Source organism: Ornithodoros turicata, chromosome 8, assembly GCF_037126465.1.
Source record: "Ornithodoros turicata isolate Travis chromosome 8, ASM3712646v1, whole genome shotgun sequence".
Lineage (NCBI taxonomy): Eukaryota > Metazoa > Arthropoda > Arachnida > Ixodida > Argasidae > Ornithodoros > Ornithodoros turicata.
In genome coordinates, this window is record NC_088208.1 from 22,140,863 (window position 1) to 22,155,585 (window position 14,723).

At 46.9% G+C, this 14,723-nt stretch overlaps 2 protein-coding genes across 5 annotated transcripts in view; one reads left to right on the forward strand and one right to left on the reverse strand.

Annotated features, from left to right (window-relative positions):
• The window catches only part of LOC135366685 (rRNA N6-adenosine-methyltransferase METTL5-like), a 98,057-nt gene that overhangs the window by 3,736 nt on the left and 79,598 nt on the right, over positions 1–14,723 (reverse strand). For 2 of the 4 annotated variants that reach the window (XM_064599503.1, XM_064599502.1), the window contains 4 exons: positions 2,947–3,064; positions 2,765–2,876; positions 2,520–2,701; positions 2,078–2,160 (listed from right to left, as the gene is read on the reverse strand). In XM_064599503.1, the coding sequence (XP_064455573.1) occupies positions 2,078–2,160; positions 2,520–2,701; positions 2,765–2,876; positions 2,947–3,046 (477 nt within the window). In that variant the 5' untranslated portion in view covers positions 3,047–3,064. Of the gene's footprint in view, positions 1–2,077; positions 2,161–2,519; positions 2,702–2,764; positions 2,877–2,946; positions 3,065–5,241; positions 5,261–14,723 lie in introns of those variants that run through there. The other 2 variants (XM_064599504.1, XM_064599505.1) reach the window with 2 other exon arrangements.
• Positions 4,778–8,674, forward strand: LOC135366684 (actinia tenebrosa protease inhibitors-like). Its single transcript, XM_064599501.1, has 4 exons — positions 4,778–4,908; positions 6,274–6,519; positions 8,117–8,344; positions 8,401–8,674. The coding sequence occupies exons 1-4, from the start codon at positions 4,857–4,859 to the stop codon at positions 8,604–8,606; spliced, it is 732 nt and encodes a 243-aa protein (XP_064455571.1). The 5' UTR covers positions 4,778–4,856; the 3' UTR covers positions 8,607–8,674.

Consider the following 14,723-nt stretch of genomic DNA (forward strand, 5'->3'; position numbering starts at 1 on the left):
TCTTTCATCGTTTCTTATCTAGGTGGTGTTGGTATAAGCAGAGTGTACTGAGAAGAAAGAAATGAAGAAGAAAGGGGCATGGGGGAAAAGAAGCACAGGGACTTGCCGACGTCACGCGGCAGTCCTGCCAGCTGGCGACGGCTGCTTTTTCAGACTGGTTTAGTAAATTAAATTGCACGGTGACAACACGGTGCACGGCAAAAATATTTTGCACAGTCATTCCTCTTGCACAGCTGGACAAATGAAACAGCTTTGAGTCACGTTAAATGTCATCTCAATGCTCCTTTAACAGGGAGTGACGTGCTACGGCTGCGAAGAGGATGCGAGCCATTTTTCACTCTTTCCAGCTGTGACAATGGCTCGTTTCGGCATAGATCCAGTAACGATCTCAATTTTCTCTGTGTCACTGAACCTTAAATGTTGTGTTTGTCCTAACTGTTGATTCTGCCTCTGCAGTTTACATTACACTATAAAAAGAGAATGCAGTCCACCTAGGCTTGTTCGTCTGTGTGTCAATGTGGAAGTGTGTGGAGGAAAATGTAAGAGTGAATGTGTCTTCCAGAACGGGGTCATGGCATGTTGATGCGATGAGCATAATGTGGCAGTACACACCTAACCAGCAGACAGAGAGGTGTGGCTTCAATTCGTGTCCTCGGTACTTGCTTACCCTTCGTCACCAGCTATCCCTAGGAGCAGTTTGGTCATTCTCTTGGACAGTTACTCTCAAAAGGTCTTCCGTACATGCCCTGTGATGGCAATGGGGGGCAATTCATTCCAAATCACAGCATCACTGGCAGAAGGTCCCAAGGAAAATTTGTGTCCATTTTCATGAAGCTCACTAGGGGTTCCTCTCTTTGTGCACAAGAATAGGTGCCATAAGTCAAAGTTGCACTTTACGATAGTAGGCACCTTCATGACAACAGGGGCAGAGGTACTGCTTGCAACACACTTGTCTGGGATCGACAGCCCGTTGTTTATCCTGTATGAAATATCAAGGTGTTCCAAGACTGTTTCTTCCGTACGGTATACTCCCCACACTTGAACACAATAACGGTACATCTTCATCTTCAGCGCCGGCCACGCCAATACGGGTGCCGTGCCTTTGAACGAAGATTTCGGACAAGTGTGTCGCAAGGAGGTACATATTGGAACTAGAATTATCTTCAGTGAGACAGTCAGGAATCGCAAGATTCCACAGATGCCACCGTCATATAACCGGAACATCTGTGCACTTCTGTAGACAATGGGAGGTATCCTTCTATGCCAAGGTCACAGCATACTTCAACGCCCATTCTCAGCCTCCATGCCACTTTTCAAAGGTTTTATCTATGTCTATCTATCTATATGTTATCTATCTATCTATGTCGCACCACTGGTTCAGGGCCGTCGGTCGCTCCTATCACCCCAGGTGCCACCAGTCTTGTCTCCAAGTCTTTATTTCGTTTCCACTTTCATATATTCTGCCATACATGCACCACCCAGGCCAAGACGTTTCCAATCGTGTTCCGTGACACAATGAGGCCTCGAGAGACGCTAATAAGGCCTTTGTCACTGCCATTTTGCATCTAATTAGGCCAGACAAACATATTGATACTGTGGAGATAAATAATGAGCGACCACATAAAGGATAAAGTGTGCATGAACATGAATAGGGGGATCTTGCTCATCTTCCACCAGGTGGTAGCTGAGGTGATCCACCACAGTACCATCCTGAAAGTAATGAAGTTGTGTACTCTACAACTCTTTTTTTATTTTTTACTTATGCACTACAAGGTCTACATGAATGTGGAGGTGTGTGTGATAAGTGCGGTGGGGGCAGCGTTCACTAGAAGATCAGTGGTGCTCTTTTTGTGTTGAGCCAGTTTTGTGCTTATTTCTCTTTTCCTTTTTTGCTCCATGCTGATATCTAAACTTGCTCTTGCAGACCAGTAGTAACACATTGTAGAACAATTTCAAAATACAGTTTTGAAGTTTTGGGTAGTCTTAAAGTACATTCTATTGCAAGCACAAAATGAGTCAATGTAAATAAGACTTTTACCAATCAATCAATCAATCAATCAGAGAGGATAGAACTCACTTCTCTCGTGGAACTTTTGTGCAAGCTGTACACAGATCCAGACGACAGCTGCAGGGCAACTTTTAGAAAGAGCATGTCGAGACCTGCGACCAATCACAGCTTTATAGGAGTAGCGAAGCAACTTAAAACTTCCAAGCAAAAAACAACTTCATTCACTGCACATAACCCTAACAACCTTAAGAGCTAAATTTCTCTGCCTGATGAAATACAGAGTAATTTTCAAGGCTTTATGGGGTCCTTTCAGAACGTTTTCTTGCAATATTTTCACTGAGAAGCTCTAAATATGAAACCGTTCACATAACTTCACATTTTGAGCTGATGTATCGACATTGGCTTGTGTTTTTCGAATTCATTGCAGGCCCCATTCAAACATGACCCTGTAGCGACATGTCAAAATGGGGGAATCAGATATTTTGAGACAAAAGCCCCCACACACTTTTACCTTTGTTTCTTGTCCCAAAAGGAGGATTCATTACAACCGTGTCAAAAGCCTTCGACCACCGAGAATCAAATGGGGCTGTGATGTCGACCTGAACCATGTCAACCGTGGTGAGCTCCATTTCTTTGCAGTTCCTCGCACAAATCTCCAAGGCGTCCATGTCGATGTCAAAGCCAACTACGTAGCTGAGCATGTGGAATCGTTAGCGATATGAAAAGACAGTACCACTTGTGATTTATTATAGTTACCTTGCATTTAAAACTGCCGCTGCAACACTCAAAATTCCACAGCCGCAACCTAAATCGGCGACGACTTTTTCCTCAACTTCGCCTTGAGAATAGATGTGGTGTAGCATATGAGCTAGATATAAAGTAAGGTTGTCAGTGCCGTGTATGGTCTTAATGGTGAACGGGAAAAACTAGCCAGTTACCTGCAATATCTGGAGGGGTAGGATATTGTTCAAGTTGTACATTAGGAGAATCAAACGTATCTACGTCGTCAAGGATTGACTTCAGGTGCTTAAGTTTCATATTTTCTTGGGCTTGAAACTAGAAACAACGTGCGCGCGTAAATATCAAAATGCTAAGGTATAAAGCAAATTAAAACGATCACATGGCAACAATTCTCGTGCAGACGGCGTCCGGCGTTTCGAAGGATAGGCGTAGATTTAGCAGCACATTGTCGCCAGACTGCGCCAAGCGTGGCAGCCATTCAACCAAGTGGTTGCAGCTATGCAAACTGCTTTGCAGCTATGGTCAGTGAGTTAGAATAGAATGTCCTCTCTTTCTTGCATAGAGGAGAAAACGATGACTGTTTCTGTCCCATCATATTGCGCTGAGGCAGGCGGGTCAATTCGCGTGATATGGTAACCACCCAGCTGATCAGCTCATACCAGGACAACTCATGCCATACTTTCCTTTTTTTTTTTTTTTTTTGCGGGAACAGTGGTGTTTTCATTAGATTTTTCGAACTGAAAACGCATGCCACGCCGGGAAATGCCATATCAGGGCAAGAAAAAGTCACAGAATTTCACTTATACTGAAGGAAATATAAGAATTCCACAAATGACATTTACTGATGCGCACTGAGGTGAAATCAAATCGAAATTGTCCCACATTTTCGTCGTCGTGCGGAATACTACTGAGCTTCTTTTCTCTCTCTCTATTTTTCTTCTCTCTCTTTTTTTTTTTTTTTTTTTTCAGAGTACATCTGGCTGGTTGTAAGAATGGGAGACAACCTTGGACGCAACCTAGCAGGCAATAGGAGGCAAGGAGGATGTTAATACATTTTCTTACGATAGGAGGCTTATCCCTCGATTACCTTAACTGTGGCGAGGCAGAGAAGCCGTTCCTGGAGACTCGGACCAGAACAAAACAACAACTCGGGAAGAACTCGAGTTCTACAAGCCTGCCTGGCCATCACGAAACACGGGTTACTAGACCCTGGCTGGCGCCTGGAACCCCGATGCATCGCGAAAACAACGCCTGGAGAAACGTGCTAATGGACACCTTTTGCGTATAGCATTGTAATGGGCCGCTATACGGACTGAGCCTATTGACCACGCATTCAAAGGATTTGCGTTTTAAAGCTCCGTACGTCAGTGGAAATGTGGGACACTCTCGATTTGGCTTATTTAGAAAAAAAAAGTCCCCATTTCTCATTCCAATTGCAGTGTGCTTTAACGATTTTTCAGTGTGCGTCGGCAACTATCATCTGTAGGACTGGACCTCTCTGTAGGACCTTCAGTATAATTCACATTCTGTGACATTTTTTCCCCCTGCGTGACATGAATTCGAATGGTACAAAAAAGAGCTACTCTCATAATCAACACCCCTTTCTGCATGACAAAAAATAAAACTAAACATTTAAAAAAAACACACACACACAGTTAGGTGTGGTACGAGTTGTCGGACAGCACAGCCGGTGACAGGATTCGAACCCGTGTCACCTCGCACTCTCAGCGTGGAAAGCGATCATCCTAACCCCTATGCCACGGGAGCTGGTGAATAAACTTGTTAACGAGTGTTACACATCATACAGGATATCTTTTTATCGTGTCACACACGTGCTTATTTGTCTTCCACCTGCCCACTGTCCTTCAGACACCGTATTATTCGCGCAACATTTAAAGGCCATTTCAATCATTTCAATTGCATGTCTGCTTCATATCCTTAAAGAATGGCACTGCGAATGACCTATAACTGGACTTGCTCGATACACCTGTAATTTTTGCGAAATACTGCGTTCTTCTGCGGCGTCGCTATATAATTCACTCGAAAAGGCTATGCGTCATTTGCTGTGAGCTCTAAGGACACCTCGTCTGCGTGCTCGTTACCAAACATGCGCGTCTTACAGTTATCGTTGCTAACTTTGCTCTTCCAGACCATGTACGGTAAGTTTCCAATCCCTAGCTAACGCTGGCTCCATTATAGAGCCTTCAAAATTGGTTTGGTTTCGTACTAGAGGGTTTGCAGGGGGGCTAGAGTTGCTATTATTCGTCACGCGTGTTTATACATTTTATGATCTTCTCAAATGGACATTAAGTCCCACTATGCACTACGTCACGAAGTGAAAGATGCATGTGCCCGAGCGATCACACAGGCGACACTCCCTCGGAATATTCTAGTGGAAGAAAATGCAAAAGACTGCTCACAGAGCGGAAGTTCCGTCGAGTGTTACGTATATTGAGCATTCGCACGCTGCTGGAATATCTGAAGTTACGTACCGCGCACTAAACAGACGACAGTGTCTGCACCTTTTCTTGTCGTCTGCTACGAAATGGCTTGTGGCTGCGCATCAGGATATTCCCCCATGGTAGGCGGTGCACGGGAAGTCGTGACGTTATTCGCATTCTCGGAGGGGGGGGGGGGGTCATATCGGTCGTGCGGCCTCTGAACAAGAAAGTCACGTGAGTGACGAACTTCTGCCCACTTTATCTTTCCTTTCTTTCCCTTTTCTTCGTTTACTTTGCCAACGGTATGGTCTTATAGGTTGGTTTGCTTACCTTGATTGCTGGTTCGAGCTATCGAACGTGTTGTTCACAAATCATGATTAATCATTCGTGACGTTTTGTACTGTGGGAAACGCGTCACGTGAGTTATGGACCACCTGCAAATGCAGCGCTCACACGCGGTAACATGTTGTGCCAACTAAAGCCTTCTTAAAGTCTCCCTCCGTCTGTAAGATGCAGTTGTTCCAGTCCTCAATAACAGATAGAGTTTCCGTTAGCGTAAAGGAGACTACCTCCGTAGGTAGTTCTCCTATACTTAATGACAGTACACAGCTTCCGTCTTCCCAGTGGCTCTCCTGCTTGATAATTCACATCTCCTTCCGTCTGTGTAAAGGGGGACTACCTCCGTAGGTAAGGCCTCAAGACGAGAGCCGCCGAAGTTTGGGATGTCGTCTGCTTCAGACGAGCAACGTAGTCCGCAATCGCCGTCTGCAATTGTCTTCTGCAATCGCCGCAGACGATTTCAAGCGCAGGCTTTCTTTCATTCAGAATGAGGGTCGTTCTTTCGTATAGTTGATTCACAAGGGGAGCTGGATTTTGGTTCAGAATGACTTTTACACTTTTCTACCTACGTGAAGTTGACCACGAGAGTTAATCCAAAGAACTGGCCCGTATGAACGTAGCAGAGGTCTTTGGATCTGCAGCCTCGTTGTCTACCTAGGGAAGGGGCCGTACCTCCCAATATAGATACACTGCACGGAGCCTATGGTTGTTCCTAGTTCTCATGCGCATTTCTTGTTCTTGCAGTGTCTGCCAGCGCTGAAGATTACGACGATTCCGACGACTACAAGACTAACTCCATGGAGGAAATCGACAGATGGTGTAGCATGGAAGTAGATTTAGGGAAAGAATGCAGAACTCCGAACGCAACGAGGCGCTACTACCACGACAACGCCACTCACACGTGCAAACAGTTTCACTATAAAGGCTGCAACGGGAACGAAAACAACTTCGAAAGTGAACTCGATTGCAAGAGAACCTGTCGATATGTTGGTATGTTTGATATCCGTCGATGTCCATGTAGACAATCTGTTAATGAATGAATTATCAAAGCGATAGCGTTATAGGGCCAACCACCGTCAACGTACATCCGTGGTTCCACGTAACACCACGTCCACCCTAAGAAAAAAAGAGTAAATGGAGAGTACCTCGAGGTTTTACTCCTTTTTTACTATGTTGCAAGCGTTTTTACTCTCTTGGTATACGCTGCACGTACAGAGTTACTCTTCGAAGCTTAACTAACTCTTCAGAACGAGTTTACCATAAGGGGAAAAAGAGTAAATGGAGTGTAAAATGGAGAGTAAACGTAGTGCTGTCGGAGCTCCACGAATTACACCCTGTAACATAGCATAACTTTCATACTCGTTATGCGGCGTGTTACCATTACTCTTTAAAAGAATGATCTCAGTGACCTTATTTTACACTATTAAAAGAGTTGGGTCTACGCGTCCTTTTTTTTTTTTTTTTTTTGCTTCTTAGGATGAGACAGTGACACCACCACTGTAATGGCGGTACGGTTAAACAGGTCATTTCCCCTGAACCAGGGATCGGAACTAAAACTGAACCCGAACCGAAAACCGCTAAAAACCCGTATTGTTCGCTGCACCGGGATTGAACCGAACCTTTTTTTTTTTTTTTGTCGCGTTGAACCGAACCGGAATTGAACCGAAAACAATTCAGCGTTTACCGGTTCGCGAAACGGTTCAGACCTAATATATGAGTTGTGAGAGTTCGAAACTACAATTCACACGGCTGATTGAGCTGCGTTGCCAGCAAAACAAAACTGGCCTAAGTGCGCGAGGTATTTCATATTTCCTCCTCGCAGGTATTGCGGTCATTCAGTACGTATTTCAGCAGTGCTTGTTGGTTTGTTTCTTCGTTTGTTTGCTTGTTTGCAAAGAAAACGTTAGTGTTAGCTATTGTGTTAGTTTTGAGGTCCGCCGGTGCTTGATTTCACGAGCTGAAGTAACACCGATCATTCATCGGGTACTTCGAACACGAAATGTAAGTTGAAATGACGTTCTAAACACGATTGTGTTGGAGATCGTGCTATGGCGAGTCAATTTTCTTGCTCCCAAGCACGCCTGCTTGGGAGCAAGTCTCGGAGCAAGTTGAACATGAGAAATTGATGTTCTGAGGCTGGGGGGAACACATAAAAAGGACAAATACATACAAAGCCTGAAAGTGCCTAAGAAAATAATGATGAAAGATGGAAGTCACTGAAAAGGTGGGAAAGTCCTGGGAGCAAGTCTTTCCTGAGTTATTTGAATATTATTTCCATACTTGCACAGAGTTCCTCGAGAAAGAAGAAGAGAGTTGTACAAGAAAATTACGTATTGAAATGGACGTTAGCTTGGTGTAACCCCACTGTATTAAGTTACAGTTGAGATTTGGTAATTGTGACTATAATTTAATCACTTACACTAGCATGTATAGGTGTAATCGTGGTAAATTTACTTCTGAAAAAGTCTGCATATGAGGTTTGCATGTAAAACTAAAGTCTGTCTATGCACGCGGTATGAATTATGCCCGATTTGTTGCCGCTTCTTGATAGTCAACATGTGAACACCATTGCTTTGTACCCCTGCAGACGAAGAAGTCCCAAGTAAAGAAGACACAGGTGAAGAAGTTGTCATTCCGACAGTGTGCACGCGGAGACCTGCCAACTCCCACCGTGTAAATTCTCATAGATCTGCCACCAAACCGAAAAAGCGATATTTCTACAACGCTACTGCATCTACATGCGAAGCGGTTAAATGCCCAGGGTCGGCGCAAAACTACTTCAAAACGAAAGAGGAGTGTGAACGAAGATGTATTGGTGAGGATATTTTCAGGGTCGATATCGCATGTACTAATTCCGTTTTCTTCCCACAGATACACCGAAAACAATATGTGGCCTCAAAATGAAAACAGGTGTATGCAGAGGCTACTTTACAAAGTGGTACTTCAACGGAGAAACAGATAAATGCGAAACTTTCGTATACGGCGGCTGTGACGGCAACGACAATAACTTCGAAAGTAAAGATGCTTGCAAGAAAGAGTGCATCAAAAAAATTAAAAGGAAGTGCGGCAAAAACTAGGCGGCACCGATTGGGTAATACTCTGTAATCCTGTGTTGCCATAGTGTGAATAAACAGTGTTGCACCAGTTTCCGTGGCATAGTAGTTCAGATAAACCGCTTTACCACGCCCAGACTGGGAGATGAGGCGGGTTCGAATCCCCGCACCGTTTGCGGTTTTCCGGGGGACCCCCTGAAGTCGACCCAGGACGCATACTAACCCCCATTCCCCCACTCCTTCCTGCTATTCTCTCTCCATCTGTCCAAGTCTGTTCGCCGCTCATAGCTACAGTTGCTTCGCGGTGCTATAACACGGAGATTTAAAAAAAGTGTTGCTTCTGCTGGTCAGGTAACCCCCAACGTCATTGCCGCAGAGACGGTCAAATAGATATCAGAATATCTGTCATGCACTTCCTAGCAGGGATGCCCTGGTAGACATGGCGGAGGCAGAACATGATGAAGGCGAGACAGGCTAACCAGAAACTTTTTTCTTATTTCGTGTTGGCGCCGCGAATCAACTGTGGCTATGAACGGCGTATGGACGTGGACAGATGATAAGAGGGCAGCAGGAAGCATTGGAAGACAGGGGGGTTAGTATGCGTCCTGGGCCGACTTGAAGAGGAACTGTGCCTATACATTTGTCTGGAATGTCTGCCGGAAAACCCAGGGAAAACCTCGCGGCACAGCACAGTCGGTGTTAGGATTTGAACCCACCACCTCCCAGTCTTCAGCATGACCCGGGCTACCAGCAACGAGCGGAAACTTTGATGCACTCGGTCGTGCCGCTGGTAAACTAGAAACTACGAAATAAGAACGAACCAGAGAGGAAGATCTGTGGGTCCGCTCACTGTGTATTCGCACGAGCGACATCCTGACGGAAGATTCTAGTGGAAGAAAAAGCGAAAACACTGCTCACAGAGACGAAGTTCCGTCCAGTGATACGTTGAGTATTCACACGGTGCGGAATATCGGGACTGGCTAACTGCGCACTTAGCAGACGACACCGTCAGCGTCTTTCCTGTCGTCTGCTACGGAATATCTTGTGGCTGTGTTGCAGGATATTCCCCACGGTTAGCAGTGTACGTGAACACTGGACGTTGAGCGCTAGCGATCAGAAAGCTATGGCGTTCTTCGCGTCTTCCGCTTCTGCGGGGAATGTCGCTCGTGTGAATACACGGTCACGCGAACGTTGCGGAAGTTCCTCGGCACAGTCTTCATTAGCTTTGGCAGTGATCAACGCGCAAGCAGCGTTCAGAAGTAAGGACCTCCACTGAAGACGTCACTGAGGGACCTCCTCAACGTTTGTGGCAAGCGGGTTCAGCTCACGTTCCGGTGACTTTGTTGTTGTTGTTGAAAAGAAACGACTCTTTTATTTACAAAAAGAAGGGAGAGACAGAGGCACCAGAAACAGTGACCAGAAGCGCCCCTCGGAGGGCCTTGCTTTGGGTATCAGGTTACACTGGCCCGTTCGGGAACGCTCGAACGAGGGGTGCCAGGTGCAGCGCCCCATAAATATAACATGAACTGGTTGACAAGTCCCCGTGGCTCACGCATGAACAGTCGAAGAAACACGGTTCGACCGGCTTGGTCAACAACACTCTCCATTACGTTGTTACACGTTGTGACAGTCGCCACACATGCTTAGCTTAGCCGGGAATCGTCACGACTATCGCAGAGGGAGAGGGGAACCGTGCGTCATGGGCTGACTTCACAGAGCACTGTGCTGACATTTGTCTTAAAGCCGTCTGAGGAAAGCCCAGACAGCACAGGCGGCAGATGCGAACCGCAGTGACCTCCCAGTCTCGGCGTGGAATATGCCACCACCTGAACCATTGGGCCGCGGGTGCTGGTAAAAAGGGGCCAATGAGCAGATTCATCGCAGGAACGAGGCACCGTACCTCCTGCACTAGCTTTCATAGTTGTCCGTGTAAAATTTGTAATGTAATTTAAATTTCTAAGGTAAATTTGTAAAATTTGTAAATGTCACGTAAACTTTGCCATGGTGAAGTGTCGAATTGTCAACCGAACTGAGGTGCTCGCTGTCTGGGTCAACAAACGTAGAGGAGGCGATGTTCCTATACGCGAGTCCTGATCGACGCTGATACGACGCTGATACGACGATGATACGACGATGATACGACGATGATACGACGATGATAGAATGTACCGAAGGTCCGGCTGCACTGTAGATCTTCTCAACCTGTGGCTTCACTCGTCCATACTGCGCCGATAGAACTGATTGACTTGTGCCTTGGTGCGCGGTAGTATATACTGGAGAGTCACCGTAGTCCACGGGCCGCCAGAGTACCAAATAACTTCGTAAGTTCTCAATCATTTTCAAGTAAAAACCTCAGACTACCTTGCAAAAAATGCGGCACCACTTCATATATTAAGAACCAAATCTAATAACAGACTTGACCCGAGGGAAGAACCTCCAGGCTCGCGCGCACTGTCAGCACGTGCATATAGTATCATACACAGAATCCACTGTGGCCACTGTTCCTAGTGGTGGAAGAAGAAGAAGAAGAAGAAGAAGAAGAAGAATCGCCCTGTGTGGCTGGTGGCCACTGTTCCTAGTGGTGGAAGAAGAAGAAGAAGAATCGTCAGCGTACTCATTCCAGAGCTAGGTGCTGCCCAGCAGCCTTCTATGCGCCAAAACGGCAACCATTCGTCGTGGTTCGGATCCAGGTCTAACTCCGTATCTTCACGATTTCAAGCACAGGGCCCACGAAACGGACCAGGAAGAACGTACGGGAACCGCGAAGAGCAAAGGTTCTTCAACCCGGGAGCTCGTCCTGTAGGCGTAACATGCCCATATGGACAGCGTCACGGTAGCAACATCACGGATCCAGCAACTGCGTCACTTCGCGTCGCCCACAACAGTTCGCAGCCCATACCCTATCCTGACATCGTCGCCAGTACCTTCAAGCACCGTCGCAGTCTACTTTCGCACGACGAAGGAAATGACGATCAAGAATCCGACCCCTGCCAACCATCCTACTGCATCATGGACATGATTGAAAAGAAGTACAACAAACCTCTGAACCAACTTCGTGCTCCGAGGATGTACGCCGTGCTCGTCACGCAATCCGCCGTGGCCAGTCTTCTGTTCATTGTATTCGCTTGCGTGCCGCTGCTTATGGTTACGATAGGTGCGTACAGCCTTACGAAGTGCAGACTGAGCCGAGAGGTTCCATTGACGCTGGTCATTGCGGGTTGCGCTTACTTCTTGATAAGCTTGATGAGCGCTGTACTGGACTGGTCGCCCAGCAGGTCGTGTCCAATGGTGGTAGGGATCTTGTCGTTGCTAGCATTGGGTTCTTCGGCAATAGGATCGGCGATAATGTTCACGAAAGCATCTCCGACGTCTCTTTCTGGTGATGTAGGTCCCTGCGACCTTTTTGTCTACTACTTCTCCGTGGTGGTATGGTGCGGGTTTATTGTGTTCGTACCGGTGATGTGTGCGACCACTGCCATAACTTTCAAGAACGTCTGGTTCGTGAAAGAAAATAGTGCTAGCCCGACATTGGCTTAATGTAGCCTGAGGAGTGTCTGGAGAGCAAATTTCAATCTCGAATACTTGGGATGGCTGACGGAGGTTAGGGATAATTTGCGACTCGGACAGTGCGAGGTTTGACAGAAGACTCAAGAACTGCTCAGATAGTGCCTATTTATACATTATAGCTGGAAATAACACTGTACAATCGTCGGCTGCCTCTCGTGTTAACTGTTGCCCCCACAATAAAACTGATCCTGTGTTTCTGAGAGGATGCTGTGTAGGCCCCCTATTGTCATTCTTATGCTATGTAGCTATGGCCAACGTGGGAAGCTTGTGCAAGGAAATGGTCTTAGTATACTGCATATATCACTAATTAAAGGGCGTTATGCGAGTAGAGGAGTGCCATTCGTCCACGCTTGCTTTCGTCGAGCTTTTTTAAAAAGCTACTTGTCGTATGTACCCCGCTGTGTAGTCTGTTGGATTTGTTTTGCCAGGCGTTCTGTCCGACAATCACGGGCAGACTTCGCAGGGAACTAAGCCGGCACTCTCCTTATACTATCTGTGGAAAACCTAGAGAAAACTCACAGGCAGCACAGTCTCTGCCGGGATTCGAACCTGGGTCACCTGGAAACACGAGGTGGGAGTCCACCCCATGGGCTGGATCAGCTATAAAAACTTTTTTTATATTTTATATACTACCACAAAGTGGTTTTGTTCTTGAAATGCAATATAAGGTAATGGGGTCTTGCATTAGTTTTCGAAAATTAACTTTGACACCTAGTGTCAGAAATCCAACTATGGCGGGCTAGCCTTCTAGCCCGCCATAATCCAACCTCCGTGGGGTCCATTAAGAATCCGGAATTTCCGCTAGTGCTCTAAAAATCCCCTCCGAGCTTCATGGCACTAGAAGAAAAAGAAGCAGCAGCAGATGGAAAGCTGTTGCCACATTATGAGCTGTGTGCATTGTCAGCGTTAAAACCAATCTATTATCTTCGTTCAACCCTCAAGTATGTCGACCAAGACGCCACGGTCAGCAAGCGGGACTAAGAAGTCCCGTAAACGAGAGCCATCAGCCCCTGCCAGGGTACCTTTCGATGATAGGGTACCGGGCCGAAATCTTTTGGATGGCTTTATCTGGGCTCTTCTAAGGGTCCGCCAATCAGGACGTGCGTCCGGCGGCCGTAGCCATGGAGAGAAGACGCCATCAACCGTACGGGCACCCATTGGTAACCGGAGAAAGCCTGTGTTTGAAATCGTCTGCGGCGATTCGCTGAAGCAGACGACATCATAGCTCCATCTGTCCATGTGGAGAAGGAGCCCACCTGCGATAGACGTGACGTTGCCCGCCTGAGCGTGGTCGACTGCGGCAAGATGTCCCATCACCACCACCACCACCACCACCAGGAGCGAGAGAAAGCACTGAGCAGGATTTTCTGTACCAAGGTGGTGTTGGTCAGGCAAGCCCCACTTCTCCCTCATGAGTCATGACTGTGCATCATTAAACACAGTGACATCTGCGGAAGTGTACTTCGACGCGTTTCGCGTTTCCACAGTCGTGGCAGGGAGGAGGAGGAGGAGGGAAATCGAGACCACAGTCGGGGGAGGGGGCCAGACCTCCCTTTCCAAGCGCCCGCACGAAGCCGACGCATGACGTCACAGGGTATGTAGAAGCAGCCGAAGTACGCGTGTGTGTCGTGGCTGCTCATAGCGGTTTAGGAGCAATGTTCCGTCGTGGGTTCAGGCCATTACGACCCTGCATCCTTTTCGTCTGACTCGGACGAGTGCGACAACGTCCGTGTTGCACGGGTGTTCGTCGCGTACGACGAACCTTCCTTCAGAGCCTCATCTACAATCTATGTATTTTTAGTTCTATCATTCTTGTGTCGATTATCAAAGTAAAAGTGTCGAAAAAATCAATATTGGAGCATGTTTCGATCTTACAGTTATACAATCTTGAAGCATTTTCACGGAGAACGAAGAAAATGTGCGGTCATGATACACAGGGTTAACAGTTACAGATACAGGGTTAACAATGATTACTACTCTTGACAATGAACGGAAGTAAAGCACATGCAGTGCTTTCCACTTAAGTCTCATTAGTTATGTTCCCTTTTTCCTCCATCGCCGCTCTACTGCATTTAATTTATTTCTTCTTACTTTTATCTTTATTCCTTTATATACTTGTTCCTATGCATGAGTCCTGACCGGCGATGATGGAACGTCCCAGCGGGCAGATGTGCGTGGCCTCACGCCTCACGCGAGGACGCAGTGGTGCGCGCGGCAGCAGGGGCACGTCTTCGTCTTCGTCCAGGGGCCGCCTTAGACTCATCATATGGCGGGGGCTCATCGAGACGCCTCCGAGTCCCCACGTAGTCCTAAAACGCTCGCTAGGGACGACTTTCTTAGGGAGCATGCTTTTCATACTTTTAAGGCGAACAAGTAAAATATTCGCGTTAATAAAACATGTCAATCTGATTCCCCGTTCGCCTGGCGTCCGCCATCTTCTAGTAGGCCCATACACTCAATGTGCGGACTACATTATCCCCTGGCGGAGATATACCTCTGTTACTGTGTAGTGGTACTGCGGTAGCCAGTCGGACTGCGTCGCGACTTACGTTTTCATGTTTTATGTTTGTCTGT